Below are 22768 nucleotides of genomic sequence, written 5' to 3' on the forward strand. Positions count from 1 at the left end.
ATCATCTGCCACTTTATGGTCAGTGCAAACAAGTATTTTGAGGGTGATGTTTTGATGGTTCTTTATATTTAGGATGAGCCGAGTTCAGGAATGGATCCTGAATCCAAACGCTATCTCTGGAAGGCAATCATGAATGAAGTGGAGGCTGGGTGTGCTGCAGTCCTGACATCACACAGGTACAGAAATAAGACTTTTGGCATATGTGACAATTACTACAACTGTGATCACAGTAGCAATATTGTATTTATTTGTGTTGCTGGGATTTTCAGAGAGATAATGGGCGGGATTCTCCGCGAACCGGCGGGGTGGGCCACTCTGACACCGAGGAGTGGCGTGAACCACTCCGGCGTCGGGCTGCCCTGAAGGAATCCTCTGCACCGGCGCCGGAGTGGTTTGCGCCGTGCCGGCCGGCGCAGAAGGGGTTTGGCGCCACGCCAACTGGCACCAAAGGGCCTCCGCCGGCCGGCGTGAGTTGGCACATGCGCAGGAGCGCCAGCGTGTGCTGGCATCACCCCAGCGCATGTGCAGAGGGGTTCATCTCCGCGCCGGCCATCGCGGAATGTTACACCGTTCGGCGCGGAGGAATAGAGTGCCCCCACGGCACAGGCCCGCCCGCGGATCAGTGGGCCAGCTCACCATGGGGGCACCCCGCCGGGGCCAGATACCACCGCGCCACCCCCCCCCCCTCCCACCCCCAGGACCCCGGAGGCCGCCCGCGGAGCCTGGTCCCGCCGGCCTAAAACGGGCGGCCACTCGGCCCATCGTGGTCCGGAGAATCGCCGCTGCCAATGGCAGGTGCGGTGCGATTCCCGCCCCCGCCAAATCCCCGGCGCCGGAGAATTCGGCAGCCAGTGGGACCAAGATTCACGCCACCCCCGACGGTGATTCTCCAACCCGGTGGGGGGGTCTGAGAATCCCGCCCAATGTTGGGTTATTAGCAGTATCAGTAAAAAGTTAATTTTACTTGTGGCTTCGGTGAGTTTTGAGGTCTAACTTGAGTAAACAGGAGACTTTTGACTTTTGCTGCCTCAGATTTCTTTCCTTATCATTCTTGGTTTTCTGAGAAGCAGTTCATATATTCCATGAGAATAATTGGTTTTAAATCTCTCCCTCATGCACATTGGTGATTTGAGTATTTGATGTAACTAAGACACTGTTGAATAAAATTGGTTTGTTTACTACTTTAAATGATCAGAGCATTTTGGTGAATCCTGGCATCTGATTTTAGGTCATAAGGGATTTCCTATAAATGCTGAGAGTAGGTACGAATCAGGGGCGGAATTCTCCGACCCTCTGGGGGTCGGAAAATCGCCCGGGGCCGGTGTCAATCCCAACCCCGCCGTGTCCCAAATTCTCCGTCCCCCGAGATCCGGCGGGGTCGGGAATCACGCCGCGCCGGTCGGCGGGCCCCCCGTGACGATTCTCCGGCCCGCGATGGGCCAAAGTCCTGTCGCTGACAGGCCTTTCCCGCCAGCATGGTTTAACCACCTCTGGTACCGGTGGGATTGGCGGCCCGGGCGGGCTCCGGGGTCCTGGGGTGGGGGCGCGGGGTGATCTGACCCCGGGTGGTGCCCCCACGGTGGCCTGGCCCGCGATCGGGGCCCACCAATCGGCGGGCGGGCCTGTACCGTGGGGGCACTCTTTTTCTTCCGCCCCACCATGGCCTTCACCATGGCGGGGGCAGAAGAGACCCCCTCCCCTGCCATGCGGCGGTATGACATCAGCAGCCGCTGACGGTCCGGCCCTTGCGCGGACTTCCGCCGGCTGGCGAAGACCTTTCGGCCCCGGCTGGCGGGACGGCAAAGGCCGTTCACGCTGGCCGGCGGAGCGGAAACCACTCCGGCGCGGGTCTAGCCCCTAAACGTGCGGTGAATTCCGCACCTTTGGGGAGGCCCGACGCCGGAGTGTTTCACGCCACTCCGTCCCGCCGGGATCCCGGCCCAGGTTCTCTTGCAGGCCACCTTATCAGTGTAAAAAGAGGACCGTCATTAATTGCCATGGAAAATGGGAGCATAAGAGCTTCTCTCACAGTAACAGTTGATATTATGGAATATATTTTCTGCACCCTTGTACATTGCAATTGTGCATTAAAATTATGTAGACAATGGGCATGGGCTTTCCAATGCAATGTTTTCAGTTGCTAATTCCACAAAATATATTGCAGAATATAAAATGCTACAAACAAAAATCACCTGCTTGTTCTCCTGACCTCAATTTCAGGGTAATTGAATAATTTGGATAGATTTCAGTGGCACTTTCAATGCCTTTGGACCAGAGGGCTGGAAATTACTATGTTTTCTGCTGTAGGATGCGAACAGAAGCAATAAAAATTATGGAAAACATGTAAATCACCTGCCTTGCTAGAGCAATTACTCATAACAAACGGGAGGTCTAACTTTTAAATATACCCCCCGCCCCCATAACCCACAGACACCTTGGAAAACTTCAATCCATGGTGTTCTCTCTGTCCAGAGACATGAATGATGGGAAATACATCAAATGACACATTCTATCTAATAATAATATGTCTGTCCATGTTTAATGTCTGCCTATGTTTGAGTCGATGTATTGGATGCTCCACATTGCTTCCGGCAAGAGGTTCCAGAAGTGTCTTTGAATGACAAGAAGCTGATGGAATAGCTGTCCCCTCTATTCTCTTCCTCCATATGCCCAGAAGAAACTTATTCATTACAGACATAATATAATTTATCATTATTTAACATGATATTGGATGGTGCAGGGATTGGAAAAAGAATCACTAAAATTCTAGGGCGTACTCTTCTGAAGTTGAAGTTGTTCTCTGTACTTAACCATCTGCATCTAGCCTAATATGGGCCATTTGATTCTGATACTTAATGATCAAATGTGTCAAAAGTGTCCACTCCATAGCATTGAGGTCTAAAATGAGTATAACACTGCTGGCAGATATTGCACTGCGACATGTAGAGACTCACCAGGTAGGTATTTAACTTAACTCTGTCCAATAACATAGGGTGGAAATTAATGGCCTCCAGATGTTGAGTTCAGAGGCGTGAGGGAGGGGGTGGGGGGGGGGGGGGGGGGGGGGGAGGGGAGTAGTGTGTGGAAAGGGGGGTGGGTGATAGTGTGATTGACCAGGTGGATACAGGGTGGAGATCCCACCACCTTCCCACCTCCACTGATTAAGCCTGGGGCAGGAAGGCTTGCAGGTGGCCAGAGATCATTTGAGGCCTTTAAATGGCTACTTAAGAGCCTTGTCCTTCCGCCACTGGTATTCAACCAGCAGTAGGTAGGATCTTGCCATGTGGGAAGACCACCCAACCGGGTCTGCCTGCAGCCTTCTGGGGATACGCCTGGTTCAAAGGGAAGAGAGAATCCCACCTCCAGCGAACAGTGCGTCACAAAGAAACAAGCGGCTGGGGGACCTTGAATCCTGTCCATCCACTGCCATGTTGCACAACACCAAATGATCATTCGTCAGTGTTGTAACAGACATTGTGCCATGCAGCACAAACTTTGTCAAGTCCTTTTTACTTGTATCTTAATTTCCTTATTTACTTATAATAAATAGTAGATGATTTCATAACCGCTGCAAGCATTTAATCACATTGTTAACCATATTATTTCTTCCTTTCATTTTTCTTTCAAGTTGCATATTTTGGTGACATGAATTGCTATTTGTTTTTATAGTTTGGCTAAAAAAACACATCAAGCAAACATATATTATTTAAGACTATGAAATTTAACTTGGAATATGTTAACTGTATATTGTTATGGTTAAACTGTACTAAGGCCAATGGCTAATGAACTGTAACTGGAATTTTCTCAACTCCATGGTGGAGGCTAACAGATGGGGGGAGGTGGGGAAATTCCGGACAAGCCGGGTCAGAGGGGTTCCTGGATGTCTTCCTGCCTCTGTGTGCTTTTCCTGGAGGCAGGTTCCCAGTGGCAACTGATGAGTCAATTGAGGTGAAGTTTTCCCTGCCGTTCCATTTTACCCGGAGGCAACCGGGACCCTCACTGTGTGCATATTGTCAGTTCCCAGGATACGAGTGCACAACAGGAGGTCACAGAGGCTTGGAACTTCACATGAGATCTGTAAAGTATCAAATAAAAACAGGAAGGCTGCATTCAAGGGTAATCGGAAGCCTGTCATTGCAGCACTCTCTCATCCAGCCTATTGCCACTGAGAGTGCGTACTGAGGCTTAAGAAAAGCCTGACAGCTCTCTCTTGTGCTTTATTAACTTCAGTTGCATCCCCACTGCAGCCAGTGAAGTCTGCTGGCTGCCCTCACGTCCTACCTCCTGATTAGCCCTCTCATCTCCAAATTTCATTCACTGGCGCAGTGAACAGCAAACCTCGAGACTGTAAGATTGTGCCAGAGTATAACTGACAAGTGTCCTCAGGATCCAGAATTGGTCCTGATGCCCAAGAATTTTATAAGTCTGAGAGATTTCTGGTTGAGTCAAAATGTACTAATTGTTTGAGCAGTGAACCATCATTGATTTGAACTCTCCCTCTGGGATAATTATGGTGATAACATTGGTCTGTTAGGTACTTAATGGATGAGGAACTTCTTGATGTAACAGATGCTAAATCCTATTGTCTTTCAATTACTTTTTAACACTGTTGTAGTGTCATCTTTTGTAGATTTTCTAAAATGCTTAGCTCAAATAAAGGTATAGTTTACACACTAGGTACAAATCGCCACCAGAAGTCTCCATTCATTTTGTTGCTTGCATTGACTTTTGTTCATGCTAACCCTATTTTCTTTTTATCCTGATTCAGTATGGAGGAATGTGAAGCCTTGTGTACAAGACTTGCCATTATGGTAAATGGGAAATTAGAATGTATTGGCTCTCCCAAGCACATAAAAAACAGGTATGTTTTACAGCCAGTAGGAATCCACCATTGCTGAACTTCTTTCAAATGTATCACACCATTTTATTCCTCATTTATTTGTATTTTTTGACTTGTATGTTCAAATGCACTTCTGATTCGTCTCCCAACATCCATAAACTTGAAGCCATACAAAGCTCTGCTGCCCATATTTGAACACACACTAAACTCTGTTCACTTACCTCCCCTACACTTGTAAATCTATACTAGCTCCTGGCTAAATAATGGTCTTCATCTTAAAACTCTCATTTTTGTTTCCTATCCCTGTACTCTCCTTCAGTCCTATGACCTTCCTAGGCATCTATGCTGATCTGGCCTGTTAAGCAGCCCATTCAGCTGAGATGGTAAGAGTCATTGATGCAATAAACAACACGTGCATAATATGGAACATAAACCCAACAGCTAGAACATTGCACAACATGAAAGCAGGCTAAACAGGCTTGCAAGAGACATGGAAATACTATTCAAACACTGGATCAACTTATGTCAAGAAATCCAAACTGCTTGTAGCAGCAGAAATATCTACAGCTAAGTAGAAGGGATCAAGAGTGCGCTTGGTCCCACCATCAGAGTTAGCTGAAATCAGCAGATGGCGAAGTACTCACTGACAGAAGTAAACCTATGTGCTGCTGGGCTAACACGACTGTGGCTTATACTCCTGTGATTTGGACATTTCCAAATCTGCGCCTCTCCTGCAACCTCCTGTCAATGATGAGCTAGATGAAGAACTCTCATCAAACAGCAGCAAATATGAAAGTCTGGCTGAAATGCTCAAGTACAGGAAGTCCCATCTATTGCCACACCTTCATGACCTTCTTCTCTGTTGCAAGGCAGGCTCCATTCCACAGGAGATGCATGATAGCAAAATCATCACACTATACAAAAACAAAAACAGCAGAGGAGGCTGCAACAACTACAGGGACATCTCACTCCTTAGCATCACTGGGAAGGCCTTTACTTGATGCATATTTAAAATACTCCATTGACTTGCAAACCGAATGTACCCAGAAAACGCGTGTGGTTTCTGTGCTGACTGATCTACTTTGGACATGATCTTCTCCATATAACTGCTCGAAGAGAAGTGTAGGGTATCCAGGGTATTCCTCTTTACCTTAGTTTCATTGTTCTTGCTAAGATATTTAACATTATTATTATTATTATATATAAGATATTTAACATTATCAGCAGAGCACGACTCTCCAAGGTTTTGGGAAAAATTGGACATCTACCAAATCTCCTCCGTCTCATTCACTCATTCCATGACAACATGCACTGCACCATACAGTTTGATAGCTGAATCTCTGACAGCTTCAAAGTGAAGAATGGAGTGAAAGAGGACGGTGTCCTAGCTCCCGCTCTGTTTGCTATCTTCTTTGTGCTCTTAACCTTACCTTACATTTAGATATGGAAGCAAATTTCTTGCACATTAGGTTAGATGGCAAACTCTGCAATCTGTCAAGACTGAAAGCGAAGACAAAAACGCATGTCCTGATCAGAGAACGCCTCTATGTTGACGCTACAGTGCCAATCGGCTACATAAACTCATGGGCTCTTTCTCTCAAGTCTGTAACTTGTTCTCATTGATTGTAAGCAGCAAGAAAACCATGGTATGGGACAAGGGGCTGTAGCTCCAGCCCTGATAACACTAAATAGCACCCCACTGCAAATGGCTGGCAAATTCAGCTACTTTAGGTCTACACTACCAATCAATCTAATCTTGATGCAGAGTTCAAAACATATATAGGGAACTTGGGCCATCTCACAAAATGTGCATGAAACAATATCAGGCTGACCCTCACGCCAAGCTGATGGTTTCTAACACCTATGTTTTCAACAACTTGCTGTATGGCAGTGGAACATGGATGGCTTACAGCTGCTGGGAAAGAAAGATCAATAATTTCAATTTTCACTTGGCACATCATGGGTAGATCCTGTTGGGACAAAATCACAGCCCTCTCAAAAGCAGAGCTCCCAAGTCTGTTGGCACTAATCAAACAGAGGTTTTGGTAGATTGGGCATGTTTGCAGGATTGAAGATAATTTAATTAATCTTTATTGTCACAAGTAGGCTTACATTAACACTGCAATGAAGTTACTGTGAAAAGCCCCTGGTGGCCACATTCCGGCGCCTGTTCGGGTGCACAGAGGGAGAATTCAGAATGTTCAAATTACCTAACAGCACGTCTTTTGGGACTTGTGGGAGGAAACCGGAGCACCCGGAGTAAACCCACGCGTGGCTGTGCAGTTGTGGCCTCATGCGGGTTTTCTGGTTGTGCACTTGCCGTCCTCTTCAGCTACCTGAACGTGGCTTACCCAAGGACCTGCGGCGTTGAAGGTAGCTGGAGCCAGACAACCAGTGGGTTTCTCAAGGCTTAAATACAAGGATGCTTTCAGCGTGAAGTGAAGACGTAAACATTGATTATCGCAGCTGGGTGTCAGGGCTGATATAGGAAGGGAATGGAGATACCTCCTGTAGACTGGTGTGCAGCACCATGACAACCAGTGGCCTACACCGAAAAGGAAAACCCACAATGTCACTTGTCAGCTTTATATGTGGCACTTGTGGCAAAACCTGCCCCTCAAGGATTGACCTTTACAGCCATCAGCAAAGGTACCGCAAATGAAGGCACCCCACCTAAGTAGATTGTTTGCTGAATGCCCATCATCTCTTGTAGATGGAAGGATGTCAATAAGAGCATCCCAGATTTAATTTGCTCCAACATTGGTGGCCACATCTTCCCAGACCATAAGCTCTGGAAATTCCTCCCTACCTTGGTCTTCAACTTTCAGGCTTTCCTTTATACCTTCTTCTTTCACTAAGATTTTGGTCATCTGACCAAATATCTCCTTTTCTGACATTGTATTTCATTTTATAATACTCTTGTGAAGCACCTTGAAATGTTTTATAACTGTAAAGTATTATTTTAATATAGGTTGTTATTCTTCAGCACATGCTCCACTTTAACTTCTTTATTGTATGTTTCCATTTAAGCTTTTATGGGTCGGTGTAAACTAGGATCCTGCCAATTGGTAAAACTACAATGGCCACATTCAGTCAGAAGAATGTCACACTTTGTCTTTGTCAAAGCTGCAGGCTACCTTCCTTGCACCTTCAGCTGCCGATGGCATGTTTGTAAAGGATAAGCAAAGCTGCTGGTCTAACTTTGAACATTTCAATTAAAAAAAACTGAGGCATTAAATCAGTTTTAACCAATTCATCAAGACCAGGTGGCACTCTTTGCACCCAACTGATTTTGATCAATTAGTCAAGTTGATTCCGACAGAAAAGAGCATGGTGCACCCACACCTCACTCTGCAGAATGACTCTGCTCACGACTCATGGCTTGTTAACACTAAAGGACATTCCGAGATGGGGCTTTACACTGATTTGCTTATTTGCCATATACAAAGGAATTTACCAATGAATGGTGTTGAAAATTGCTGTCAGATCTATTGGTGAGGGAATGTGTTTTGTTTCAGTGTAAAGTGCCAATGATCCAGGGAACGGGACTAAGTTTTAAAGTAAAGGATTTTTCTTAGGATTTTAAACTTTTCTGATACTGTAATAATTATGTACAAATGAAGATTTTGAAATTATACATTTTACCATCAGCGTATCATAAACTATCATTTTCTTTATTGATTAGGTTTGGTGAGGTTTATTCAGTTAAAGTAGGCCTCAGCCGAAAATCAGCTGGCTCAGCACAGCTCACAAACCTGCTGGAGACACACTTCCCAGCCACAATCTTGAAGGTATTTTGTGTAAATTAAAAAACATGTACCGTCGGAAAGTATATTTAGAAAGTTGCATAAGAATAGCACGGATTTAAAGTAATCAGATGCAAAATTCCGATAGATTCCACTGATTTCCTAATATTTGCTATTAAAGTTTCCCCGTCACCCTTCTTAAATAATGGAGTGACAATTACAATTTAATGTCTGTACACACAATTCCCAAATCTAGAGAACTTTAGAAACTTTGGAAAGATTTATCTACAATTTTCTCACCTGTTTGTTCACAAAAGAAAATCAAAAGAATCTTGTCCTGGAGATGTTTCTATTTTAAGATCTCTTACACAAAGGGAAAAGAAGAGATAGCGTTTTTAAATTGAACCTGCAGTGATTAATGGGAGGGCCAAGAGCTATCATCCTCTGGAGAATAAAGGATTAAATTTGCAATCTGCAACTCCATACAATACAATATTGTAATGTAAGATTGTAATCTATGTAATTCACTTTCACTGCATTCTTTTATCCCAGGAACAACATCAATATTCTCTGGAGTATCAGGTGCCACAAAACAAAGGAGATTTAGCAAGGATGTTCCAATTTCTTGAGAACAATAAAGAGGAACTCAATATCAAGCACTATTCCATTAGCCAAGCTACTCTAGACCAGGTATGGTACAAACATGTAATATGCAGACAAAAAAGGCCAACTGCTACCAGCTCTAATATTAGTTCCTCAGAGCTGCTAATATTTGTTAATTATTAATGCAAGCCACTATAATCCCAATCGTACGGCATTCACAAAACACCAGAGCAAGGTGAACCCTTTTTCCTTTTGCATTTTCTATGATGTTAGTCATTGCTCATTCTTTTTGTTCGACTTATGGACTGGTCCTTTGATCGTAAGGTATGTTGCTGTGCTTATCTTGACACCTTGACCTCATGACAGGGCATACCCTCGCTGTCAGATCAGTGTGGATTTTAATTGTGACTGTTTAGATCAAGTGACATGGCGATGACTGTAGATAAAATGCTGAGAACTCATTTGAAAGCCAAAATATAACTATTGAATCCAAAAGGATAGGTTTTCTGATTGTACTCTCTCACATGCAGGCTGTGATTTTCTGTCCTGTTGACTGGGTGAGCTGGGTTTCATTTCTTGGTGATAACGTTGAAAAGAATACTAATATCACAGATATCTGGCTGTATTTTACCGGTCCCCGACCGCTGGGCTAACATGTCGGTGGTGAGCCTGCCCACCATAGTGACAGCTGCCCCTCAGCAATTTAACATTGGAGCAGCGTTTGACATGGGACTCCTATTCCTATTTCGGGAAGAACTGCTGCCTTAGAGAACTGCTGGCCAATCAGATGGTCAACAGTTCCATCGTCCTGGCATCTCCAGATTGGAGTAGTGCCTGCTGCTGGCATTGCAGGCTGTCTGAACAAAGAGGAACCTTGGTGGCACATTGCTGTGGCCAGACTGGCAGACCCAGGTGAGGGAGGTAGGGAACTGGGTTTGAGCACCAAGAGAGGACAATAAAAGGAAAGGATTACCTTGGTGGGCAAGGGGGGGGGGGGGGGGGGGGGGGGGGGCAAAGTGGAGGGGTGCCACCAATGGGCACAGTGGACCCTCAAAGAAGATTCTCCCCCCCCCCCAACCTCTTGAACAACACCAGCAAACACATTTAACGCTGCCAGCCTTCACCCATGGCATTGGCCTTCCCCTGCCCCAGGTACAATAATGTAAAGGGCAGAATGAGGCCTTTAAGTGGCCACTAATTGGAAATGAATTAATTCAAAACAGTAGCAGGGGTTTCATCTTGATTGTAAAAAGTGTGGGATGGTTTCTCAAATACCTCTATCGCTTGTTATTCTCTTCATTCTGTTGCACTTTACTCTCCCTCACTGTACAACATCAGGTGAAAAACGTGGAAATCCAGTTACTTTCCGTAGCGAGTTGAATTACAGGGGGCTTGTTAAGGAGGGACCGCCCTACCTGCCAATACCTCGTACAGACAAATCTGCTGGGCTGGAAACTTGGTGTCGACCTCTCCCGTTGCTGGTTAAATTCCTTCAGCAGCAGAATGAGACCTGTATTTGGGCATTAATTTCTCACTTAAGAGCCTCAATTGACCTACCATGGGTCGGCTGTCCAACCTGGCACCGTTACTGGTAAAATTGCATTGATATATAGGGGTGGATGGGTCCGCCCCATGTACATGCACCCCACATACAAACCTGCCAGAAGAGAAGCATATAATCCAGGCCAGAGTTCTTAAAGTTCCATGCAATTACAGAAACTAATAAAATAACGCAGTAGCATTTCATATTCTATTCAAGGAGATTTTTCGAAAATGCTATGAAGTTCATCATCCATTAAAAATCTATGTTTGTTCCATGTACACTGTCAATTATGTGGCAAAAATAGTTGAATATCTAACTGATTTACAATAAATTTATTTTTGTTCAATAGGTTTTTATCAATTTTGCTCGTCAGCGGGACCAAACAGTGGTAGAAAACGACAGGACACACCCATCTGTGTAGCTCACTGGGGAAATTAACATGGAAGTTCAAAAAATACTGGGCTAATATAACATACAAGCTTGACTGTTTTCTTTCAAATCCTTTAGACCTCAGGTTTTGATGAGTTGAGCACCTCAGATATGTATTTTAATTGTAACACAAGAAGGTTTTTTTAACATAACACTGGAAATGTGTAAATGGATTATTGAAGGTAATCCTGTTTTTTGTGTATTTCTTCATTTTGTTCCTATTAGATTTCTGAAAACAAATTTGCAGCAGCCTAACTTTTCAAATTAAAATACTGGATTTATTAAAATTGATTGTGAATTTACATTTTTGTAAATTCTCCATTAGTATGTCTTAAAATGTTATATTCTGATTCAGCATCATGATTAATGTGTAAGAAATCTACTATTCCAATGTTTGGGGCAATCACAATAAAGAAAAGGTTGATACTTGGAACAAAGTCCGGTCTGAGAAATAGATATTAAAAGCACAAGACTTGGTGATATGATTTTTGTAAAACTGTGAATTTGAAAATGAACTGATTTGTATTTTTCGTTAAATCCAACACAATTCTACTTTGTCAACTGAAATAAGAATCACTTTTGGAGCATTTTAATTCTAGTGCGAGCAGCCTAAAGAAAATGAAACAAATTTGATTAACTGAACATTTGTTTTGATAAAGCTTCCACTTCATGTAACGTGTTGCTCAATTTGTGTAATAGGCACTAGAAGTTGGTGTGATCAGGATTTGAAAAAGGCAAATATGAAGCAAACCATTTTATTTAATAATATATGTGTGTAAAATGATCTGTTTTCCTTAGCTTTACTGCACTAAATTGTCAATTTTCAATTGTTTAAAGGTGAAATCAAATTACAGTTTGTTGTTGTCAAGTTTATGTTCTGTGGGATGAAGCTGAACATTTCCAGTTCTGAAGATATTGCAAATTGAAATATTTGCAAGTTGCACTAAATAAGACCTTTGATATGACGTTTATGTAGCTGAGTTCAATATTCTGATATGTTGCTCAACTTGCACTAATGTGAGTCAGTGCCCCAGTTCCCAAAGTACTTTCTCATGGTGAGCTTGAGTGGATTAACAAGTGGCATTGCGCTGGGTGATCAGAAATGTCTTGAGGAAGCTACATGAGATGTAGACACTTTATTGTATCATTGTAATGTGATCATTTAATATAAAATATTTAACCACTTACGTTGATCTAATTTCTTTTTGAAAAATGGACATTTTAAAATCTATTGTATAAATATTTTCTTTAGCTCCATAGAACTCCTCCCACAATTCTTTTGAAAATTATACAACATACGTAGAGCACCCAGGAACTAATTTGAAATCAACCTCTACAAATCTTAAATAAATGTTTAACTGTCCATTCACTCCAATATTTTAATGCAGAGAAACAAATAACAGAGGTAGGCAAATTTTCACTATAATAGTTCTGACCTCTTTGACAAGGGAGAGGATATTTTGCTGTGACAAGAAGGAGACGTTCACAAGCCATCTCTCAATCAATTGTAGGTGTGGACAGATTGTTGAAGCAGTCGCACATTATGATTCTTAATCTCATCAACATGTATATAATAATTATATTTTAATGTAAATTTAAATAGCTTATCAGATTGTGTTGCGCATGTTCATAATCTAAGTGTCTGGCCTATTTAATTTTCTTCTACTTTGCTTGTTTGTTATTGTAGTAATCTCTGAAATATTTTACAATCAATTGAATCAAATAAGCTTCTGTATTTTTGCAACTTCTTTGGTTGATGTTTGTAATTGTGTGTACAAAATTCTTAATATTTAACAAAGTTACTAGATCTAATATTGGAGTGAAACATATTGTGATGCGTTGTTGGAATGTTAGGAGCTGGTTGCAGTCCCAGATTGATGTGTATGGATTCTTTACCATGTGTGCATCAAAGTGATAGCTGTTACTACTAGGGAATTAAATACTTTTCCACTTTAATCATCTATTGTCAACAGTGAATACTTCCTTGCCAGATGCAGAAGCACCTTATACTCTGCCTCAATCATGAACATCACCAATAGTTTAAATTAATCAATTTCTTGCAGCAGTTCCAGTGAATCAGCCAAGAAATTTCTACCAGCTTGTAGAGAATTTTAGGCCATTTAGTGTACACCTGTTCACATCTGTTTGAGACTTCCCAAACACTTACAAATGGCAAAAGAGCAACCAAATTCATATGCAGACACCAGGGGCGGCATTCTCCCCTACCCGGCGTGACGGAGGGTGCCGGCGTAGGGGAGTAGCGCCAACCACTCAGGGGTCGGGCCTCCCCAAAGGTGGGGAATTCTCCCCACCTTTGGGGGCCAGCCCCGCGCCGGAGCGGTTTGCACCAGAAGACTGCCGCAAAAAACCGGCGCCCCCGGCAGTGGGGCTGGCCGAAAGGCTTTCGCCGGTCGGCGCATGCGCCGGCAGTGATGTCAGCGGCAGCTGGCCGCTGACGTCACTGCCGGCGCATGTGCGATGTGGGGTTCTCTTCCGCTTCCGCCATAACGAAGGCCGTGGCGGCCGCGGAGGAAAATAGTGCACCCAGGGCACTGGCCCGGAGTCTGAGCGGGGGACCCCGATCGCGGGCCAGGGCACGGTGGGGGCACCCCCCGGGGTTCGATCGCCCCCCGCCCCCCAGGGCCCACTCGTGCCGCTGATCCCGCCGTTCCAGAGGTGGTTCAAACCTCGGCGGCGGGAGAGGCCTTCCAGCGGCGGGACTTCGGCCCATCTGGGCCGGAGAATCACCGCAGGGGCCTCTCCGATCGGAGTGGCGAGATTCCCGCCACCGCCACTTTCCGGGTGGCGGAGAATCTCTGCCACGGCGGGGGCGGGATTTTCGGCGGCCCCAGGCGATTCTCCGACCCTGCTGGGGGTCGGAGAATTTCGCCCCCCAAGTGAAAAACAAAAACAAAATAACCATGTCTCAAATTAAAGACCTTTGAAAGTAATGGATACGCTGATGAGGTTTTGTCAGAGCAAAGTTCCAGCATAATAGTGAAACCTTGGGCACAATTCTCCGAGCCCTGTGCCAGGCCGGAGAATTGCCACGACTCCCCGACGCCGGCACGCGATTCTCTGAGGTGCAGAGAATCGGCACCATTTGCACCGGCGTGTTTGGCGCGGCGCCGGCCGCAGGCCGCTGGAATCGGCAGGGCCACGGATTCTCCAGCCCGGATAGGCCGCGCAGCTATGCGGAAAAAGCAGAGTCCTGCCAGCGCCGTTCACCCCTGTTCGCTACCGGCGGGAACTCTGCATGAAGGTTTGGGGGGAGGCGGCCTGTGGGGTGGGGAAAAGCGCTCCTTCACCGGGGGGGTCTCTGATGGGGTTTGGCCCACAATCGGGGCCCAACGATTGGCGAGCCGACCTCTCAGCCCCCTTCTGGGCCTACTTTGTTGTGCGGCCGGCTCCTGAACCCCCATGCCATGTTGCGTAGGGTCGGCGCACTGAAGAAGCCCCTCACGCATGCGCGGGTTGGCGCGGTCCAACTGCGCATGCGCAGGTTGGCGCAGCGCCCATTTGGCGCCGTGAAGGGAGGCTGGAGTGGCGTGAACTGCTCCAGCGCCATGCTGGCCCCCTGTGGGGGACAGAATCGGTTGTCCCTGCGCCCATTTTGCGCCGTCGTGAAACGCAACGGCGTTCACAATGCCGCAAACACTTAGTCTACATTTTGGAGAATCGCCCCCATTATTTCAATAAATACCAGAAAATTGTTATCTTCTTTTCAAATGATTGCCATCATTCTCTCCAGAATGGAAGGGTCTACCTCCGACTCAGAATTATTCTTTGGTTGCTAGTCTTTCTCTCCAAGTCACATCATTTAACGTCCCTGCTCATTTCTTCAAGTAAGCGACATGAGGGTTTCTTTAGCATTTCATTGGTATTTCTTAAACCTTTACATATTTTCCTGTTAGAGCCATGAATCACCAACAAAATTAGTACCACAGAATCTCTACAGTGCAGGAGGAGGACATTCGGCTCATCTAATTTATTTGATATGTTGCGGTTCTTCCAAACAGTACGCCATTGATCATCAAGGCTGAGGGGAGATGGACAAATAGAGGGACATATAGGAGCATAGAACAGTAGTGTCCTTTTAACTCTCCTCCACAATTGCATGAAATCATGAATGATCTGTGATCGAACACTATATTGTACTCCCAAATCACAAAATACCATTGGATTATAAAAATCTATCAATTTCAGGCTTAAACTTGAAAATGAAAATGAAAATCGCTTATTGTCACGAGTAGGCTTCAATGAAGTTACTGTGAAAAGCCCCTAGTCGCCACATTCCGGCACCTGTCCAGGGATCGAACCGTGCTGCTGGCCTGCTTGGTCTGCTTTAAAAGCCAGTGATTTAGCCGAGTGAGCTAAACCAGCCCCTTGCAATGGTCCATAACTTTCAGGTTCCCCAGCATTGGATTTAGGAGCTAGTGCCATAAAAAAGGGGAGTGATTTACCTCTCTGTGCCCCAGTTAGTCCATGACGATCCTGCCGGGCAGCACTTCGCTATCCCTGTCTCACCCAGCCTGAATGAGTAAAGTTGGACGAGGAATTACACCACAGTTAAATCTGGCAAGAGTGGCAATCCAATGCAGATTGCCAATCTGAGGGAAGTTACAATCCAATAAATCTTGCATCAATTACCTTTGCGGAAGAAGTTTCCAATTTCTGTGCAGGTGTTTACTAATTTAAATCCTAAATGTGGCTTCAGCTCTAATTTTTGGGCTCTGTCTCTTAGTCATTGACTCTCCAACCAGGAGAAACAGTTTCTCCATCTCTACATTATATACTCCCTTTAATATCTTGAAAATTTGAAACAACTCACTATCTAAATTCCAGGGGATGTAATGCAACCGTAGTTCATGTAATGTCTCCTTGTGCAATTTATACTTATGCAATTTAACCCTGGAATCCAGAAAATCTGAGCCTCACTCTCTCCCAGGCCAATATATTCTTCCTAAAGTGTGGTGCCAAAATTGCCCACAATACCCCAGGTGTGGGTTAAACAGGGCTTCATACAGCTGAAGCATAACTTCTATCCCTTTGCATTTTTGTCATCTAGATACAAAGGCCAACATTCCATTAACTTTTTTTGGATTATTTTCTGTATTTGTTCCAAATATTTTAATGTTATTTGTCCCAAATCTCTTTTCTGGCTTTTTACAAATTAGGAAACACCCTAATCTATATTTTTGTATCCAAAGTAGATGGCTTCACATTTGCCCACTTTGAAATACATTTGTCACAATTTTTGTCCATTCACACAATCAATATCTTTTTGTAACTTCATATTTCAAGCTATGATATTGGTTGCAGTACCACCTATCTTTATGTCATTAGCATGTTTGGATCTATCGATTTCTTCCACCATCAGAGGCGTGATTCTCTGGCCTCGCTGGGCTCTCGCTTGTGCAAAACAAGGCTGGTGAACAGCGGGAGAGGCCGAAAATGAGAACCGTTTCAGGCTCCAAACAGTTTGCAATGCAACTGGCCCGCCCCCATAGGTGAAATCGAGATCCTACCGTAGCATGGCGAGAAACAAATTATTACCACTTAAGCCCTACTTACGTGCAATTAACGGGAGCCACCCCATATCCAATGGCATCCCGTGATTCATCGGTCTCCCCAGTAAGTGGTCTTGCTGGCACCGATTAGTACTCCATTTGAAAAATGTGAACCTGTCGTAAGGACTTCTGCAGGGAGCTGAGGAGGTGAGTAGGTGAGTGGCCATCTTTGATCACAGAGAAAGAGCCCGGGGGCACTCAACTTTCTGCCCCAGTGCCTGATGGGGGGGGGGGGGGGGAGGTGAGAGAGGCATTGGGGGACATACCAACCTCTGGATCCAGTGTGTACCCATTCCGGGGACAACCCTAGCCCATACCCATCTACCCACCAACCAACTGACGAGGCATCTGGCCTTGCGACTGAAAACCATTGCTAACAGGGAATTGGCAATCGTGGTTAACTGAGCACTTCACAATCCAAGTGGATCCCCGTTGGTGGGCGGGCCATGTAACATGTGGGAGTCATTGCCTAGCATCCCAATAACACCTTGATGCATGGACACTGTGCTTGAACACTGCGGGAAGCAACACCACACACAGCAGCCAACATCCCAACACCCGGGGATGGGACACAGCTCCTGGTAATTTGTCATTCTTCAGTGCCATTATTTTCTTCATTATTATTTTGTTTATGTTAGTTTGGCTGCATTCCTGACCCGATTCAATGCTCGTTCCTTGAAATTTCCACCATGCCAACCTCTTAATCTACTGAAGGGCTTCGGCAATGTTTCACTTAGAGGCCTCATGTCACAGCTGCTGGTATTGTGTTTTATTTTTGTTGGGAAAGTTGAAGCTTTTGATTTTACTTTGTGGAATGAAAGTGCTACATCTGGAGAAGCAGCAGTATGGACATCCCTGTACTGCACAGGGAAAAGAGGAGGAAGCACAAAGGAAGCCCAGTGTATATGGTAACATTTAAGTCAGTACTGCTCCAAATGCTGCTGCTGCTGTTCCAACATAGTTATTTAGCTTGCCATCTATCTGGGAACATTTAGGTCTGCTGACTCCAACATTTTTAACATGTTATTGGGGCAGTCTTCTCCTCTTTCCCCCTTCAATTGCACTTCCTGAGCCGAATTGTGGCCCCTGGAATTTCAGGGGCATTAAGTTTTGTGTGAGAGATTTGCATTCGGCAGCTCGGTAACATTGTTCTGCACACAGTGGAATCCTGTCACCTTCTATCCCACTGTTCAGTAAAAGAACTAGCCATCAAGTAATTTTGTACCACGCAGCCTTGAAATTGGTGCTCTGAGACCTCAATTCTGAAAATAAAACACGAGTTTCAGAAATGAGTAGAAAATTAGATTACTGACAGTGGAACATTCAATTATTTGAGAGGTAGTTGGAGTGAGTTGTGTATTGAATAAAGGATCAAGTATCCGAAGCAAAGCCTCTTGAGTAATTCAAAATATAATTAGATGGCGGGGTACCAAAGCTATCTATCAAAGGTATCGTTCAAATAGCCTCTCTACTCATAATTTAGATTTTTCTGAAAGGTGTCATCAGGGGAAAATAAAAGCCTACGAAATGGCAAAAGGCTTTCATTGGATATATTTTCCTCTTAGCCACAAGTTTCCACCCACTTCTCTGTCTCCATAATTTCAAAGAACTTAAGCTCATCTATTCTTACAATATTGACTGCCATGATGGTAAGGATGAGAATGACAATTAAAGATAAAAGTGATGTTCAAGCTCACCCATTAAGCTTGATTATATCACAACCCATGTTTCACAGACACAGCTCTTGCATTTTTCTCATTCCATGCACCAACTCAGATTCTTTCAAATCGGGAGGATGGATATTGCTGGTGAGAATGAGGCACTAGAATAATCTGAGTGCCCTAAAAAACTGGAAGCAATACGGAGTGGCTAAGAATGCAGCTCCTTCTCAGCTGAAGACAAAGAGAAATTCAACAATTGTTTTGGGCCTAATTTCATAGGCAGTGAAAAGAAAGATGCCTGAGGAATGTTGTAAAGGCTATCAGGACCTTAAGCGTTGATAAGCTGCCACTAGAACATTTGTCCTGCTGATCAACGGGTGGGTACTCAGATCCAGCATACTTTGAGATGGTGATCTCTAGTGCATGCCTATATGAAATTGCCATCTCTCAGGAGGGCAGCACATGCCTGCAACAGCACTTAGCCAGTAACAGCATATCATGATGACCAGGCAGGGATTCTGGAGATGCAGACAGCAGAAACTCCCTGACTTCTTCCTCACTCCATCTGGCCATGATATCACTGTCAGATATAGGTATTCCACAATGTTTCACTCCCTCATCATCATCAAGCTGGCAGACAAACCTTGGCTCAAAGGGAAGTGCTAGGAATAGTACCAGGCATGCCTTTAGATGAGGTACCAACCTAGATTTAACACTAGCCGAGAACCAATGGCATAATCTTCACAATTGTTGGTTCTTCAATATCTTGAATTCAATCAACTGTCAAGTAAAGTCGTCATTGTCCCAGGTGACCATAGGCTGCTTTCCCTTTTGAGGGGGGAGAGCTGATTGGTGGTGATTTAACCTGAGGATCACCTGACCTCAGACAAGGGGCAAGGTTGAGAAGGTGAGGCTTTTGTGAATAACCTTAGCCACTCTGGGAATTGAATCCGTGCTGTGGGCCTTGCTCTGCATCAGAAACAAGCTATCCAGCAAACTGAGCTAAACAGGCCCTCATACAAATGAACTAATTCATGCTGCTGCTGTGAATGCTTAACATTACTGTGATAAGAAATAATGTCATTTTGTGAATATGAAAGTAAGTGCGATAGAATCACTACAGTGTAGAAGGAGGCCATTCAGTGCATAAGTCTGCATCAACCCTCTGAAAGAGCACTCTATCTAATTCCACCCCCCCCCCCCCCCCCCCCCCCCCCACCTAACCTAACCTACACATCTTTGGACACTAAAGGACAATTTAGCATGACCAATCTACCTGACCTGCACATCTTTGGACTGTGGGAGGAATCCGGAGCTCCCAAAGGAAACCCACACAGACACAGGAAAAAAGTGCAAACTCCACACAGTCACCCAGAGCCGGAATTGGTCCCAGGTCCCTGGAGCTGTGAGGAAGCAGTGCTCACCACTGTGTCACTGTGCCACCTAGAGCTAAGGAGAGATTAAGTGGAAGAGCAGAAGAGCATTATTTCTTTAAGGAAGGCAATTGACATTTCTCTTCCAGAAATGCCTTCCATGAAGAAGTATCGTTCTTCTCTCCAGCGGGTTCTGCTGCAGCTTTCTGCAGTCTTTATTTATTTAAATAATGTTCCACTCCTTTATTTTTCTTACCAAAGTGCATAATTTTACATTTCCTACATTTCCTGGTTTAGCTCACCAGGCTAAATCACTGGCTTTTAAAGCAGTCCAAGCAGGCCAGCAGCACGGTTCTATTCCCGTACCAGCCTCCCCGGGCAGGCGCCGGAATGTGGCGACTAGGGGCTTTTCACAGTAACTTCATTGAAGCCTACTCGTGACAATAAGCAATTTTCATTTTTTCATTTCATTATACTTCATCTGCCAAAGTTTTGCCCACTCACCTAATCTGTTTATATCCCCCTGTAGACTCCGTGTCATTCTCACCATTTACCTTCCCATCTATTTTGTATCATTTGCAAAATTGGCAGTAATATATTCACTTCCCTTAGCCAAGTCATTTATATATATTGTAAATAATTGTGACTCCAGCACTGATCCCTGTGGCACTCTACTAGTTACAGGTTTCAATCCTGCAAATGTCACTCTGAGTCCAAATCTCTGACTTCTATGAGTGAGCCAATCGTCTTTCCGTGCTAATCTACTACCCCCAAAACTATGAGCTCTTCTCGTGTTAAGTTGTGTGGTACCTTATCAAATGCTTTTCAGAAATCCAAGAAAATTACATCTACTACTTCCCCTTTATCTATCCTGTTCATTACCACCTCAAAGAATTCTAAGAAATGTGTCAGTATGATTTCCTCTTCATGGAGCCGTGCTGATTTTGCTTGATTGTATTATGTATTTCTGAGGGGTGAATTCTCCGCCTCACCAGCCACATGTTTCTCGGTGATGCGCTATTGCTGGCAGTGGGATTCTCTATTCTGCCGCTGGCCAATGGGATTTCCCATTGTATCGACTCCACACCACCGGGAAACCCGCGAGGAGGGGTGGGCTGCTGGTAGAATGGAGAATCCCACCGGTGGAGAATTCACACCTAAATGTTTTGCTATTTCATCCCTTATAATGGGCTCTAACATTTTCCTAATAACAGATGTTAAGATACCTGGCCTACAATTGCCTCCTTTTAGTCCCACCCCCTTTTTTAAATGAGTGTTACGTTGGCAGGTGTCCAATTCCCTGGGACATTTCCAGAATTTAAGGATTCTTGGAAGATTATGACTAGTGCATTCACTGTTCCCCAGGAGATCTTTTACTCTGAGATTGTTTATTAAACCTGCCTGTTACAGCCCCAGTTAATGTTATAACTCGATGGGAAGATCCCAAAATAGAATCCTGGTTCAAAAAACTGTAGCTTTTAATAAAACATGGAGAAACAGAGTCACAGGACTCTAGTTAGTTTTAACAAAAATATTTATTGAACATGAAAATATTGGATTATGATACAGCATATATTTACACCCCCCTTACCTTAATTTTACTCACAGATTTTAGGATTAACATGAATTACAGAGTAAATATTAATCTACAATATTCTCATTTATACAAAGTCCCTGTTAAGCACACAGGATGACTGTGGGCAAAGAGATTCTCCACTCTAAATGTTTGTGGATGTTCCCTCAGAATCCCCCCAGATGATTGACACTTGTCAGTTTCCACACTGCACTTCCAAAAAGATGGGCCGGGATTCTCCGCGCCAAAATCACGCTCAGCGCGGGGGCAGAGAATGGGGTGTCAGATTCGCAATCGGGTGCGACACCTTCCCGCGATTCTCAGTGGACAGAGAAATCGCCATCAGTCGCGCGAGCATGGTCAACGTGGCCATTGAAAGAGGCCTCCATGGCGATTTTCCACCGGTAGCTGGCTGAGTTCCCGCCAGCGTGGTTCTAACATGGTTCCACCCAGTGGGCACTCGGAGTGGCGGCTGCCGTGGCCGCCAAGTTGGGGGGGGGGTCAGTCACCGGGGGGGGGGGGGGGGGGGAATCCTCCAGGATGGCCAGGTGTCCGATCGGGAGCCACCAATCAGTGGGTGCGAACGATCTGGGGAGGGCCTGTTTTGGGGGGGCTGGCCCACTATCTGGATCCGCCATGTTGTTAAAACATGTGCGGACCCACGGCCGGAAGTGCAGGACCCCATATCAGCAGCCGGAGCTGTGCGGAGCACTCCGGTGTCCTGCTGGCCTTCTTCAGGTAAGTGAATCACTGGTCCACGGGGCCCGTTGATGACGGCATGAAACGCTTCTTGTTTACGCTGGCTTGAACACTTAGCCGCCGTTTCGGACAATCCCGCCCATGATTTAAAGTCTTCTCTCATAATTATGCTTTTCCTTACCGGTATGTATTCCGAAATCCAGATCAGGATCTCCATATGTCACTTCTGAACAAATCTTTTGCTCCACTTTTAACAATGAATACAATCGAGGATTTCCTGTTCTTGACAGCTGTACAAGCTTTAACTCTTGATTCCCAGACTGTATGAAAATGACATCAACATTTCATCTTCATCTGAAGTCTGTTGCCTCACTTTAAATCTAGGTACTGCAATTTTATAGAGTATACCTTTACATTCCCCTTGGCTTAAGTTTTGGGATTAACTCAGAACATGTTGTTTACTCTCCCTTGAATTCTTCTGAACAATACTTTTGGTCTCTGTTCTCTTAACTTCAGGTGTCTTCAATGTTCTTTCTGTTCCAATTCGCTGGTTATCTGCATGGTAACTTGTACTTTAGGAAGACTGCCTCTTTGCAGTTGCTATCCTGTCCAGTCTTTCTTCTGGCAGAGTTGAGAAATGTCCCTCCTTAAGATCTTGTTTCCAACTGCCTTAGCTTCTTAACTTCCAGTTAAAACTAAGAACAAACAAAACCCTTCCCTATGAAAAGTGG

The 22768-nt window shown here is 44.8% G+C and overlaps 1 protein-coding gene across 1 annotated transcript in view; it reads left to right on the top strand.

The window, feature by feature from the left end:
* LOC119965683 (ATP-binding cassette sub-family A member 13-like) overlaps nt 1-13117 on the top strand; it is a 398370-nt gene extending 385253 nt beyond the window's left edge. The window contains exons 57-61 of the mRNA XM_038796446.1: nt 73-176; nt 4769-4861; nt 8526-8631; nt 9139-9276; nt 11082-13117. Coding sequence (XP_038652374.1) covers nt 73-176; nt 4769-4861; nt 8526-8631; nt 9139-9276; nt 11082-11153 — 513 coding nt within the window. The 3' untranslated portion in view covers nt 11154-13117. The remainder of the gene's footprint in view (nt 1-72; nt 177-4768; nt 4862-8525; nt 8632-9138; nt 9277-11081) is intronic.
* Nucleotides 13118-22768: the final 9651 nt, after the last annotated feature.

The sequence above is a fragment of the Scyliorhinus canicula genome, chromosome 5 (assembly GCF_902713615.1).
Source record: "Scyliorhinus canicula chromosome 5, sScyCan1.1, whole genome shotgun sequence".
In the NCBI taxonomy this organism is placed as follows: Eukaryota; Metazoa; Chordata; class Chondrichthyes; order Carcharhiniformes; family Scyliorhinidae; genus Scyliorhinus; species Scyliorhinus canicula.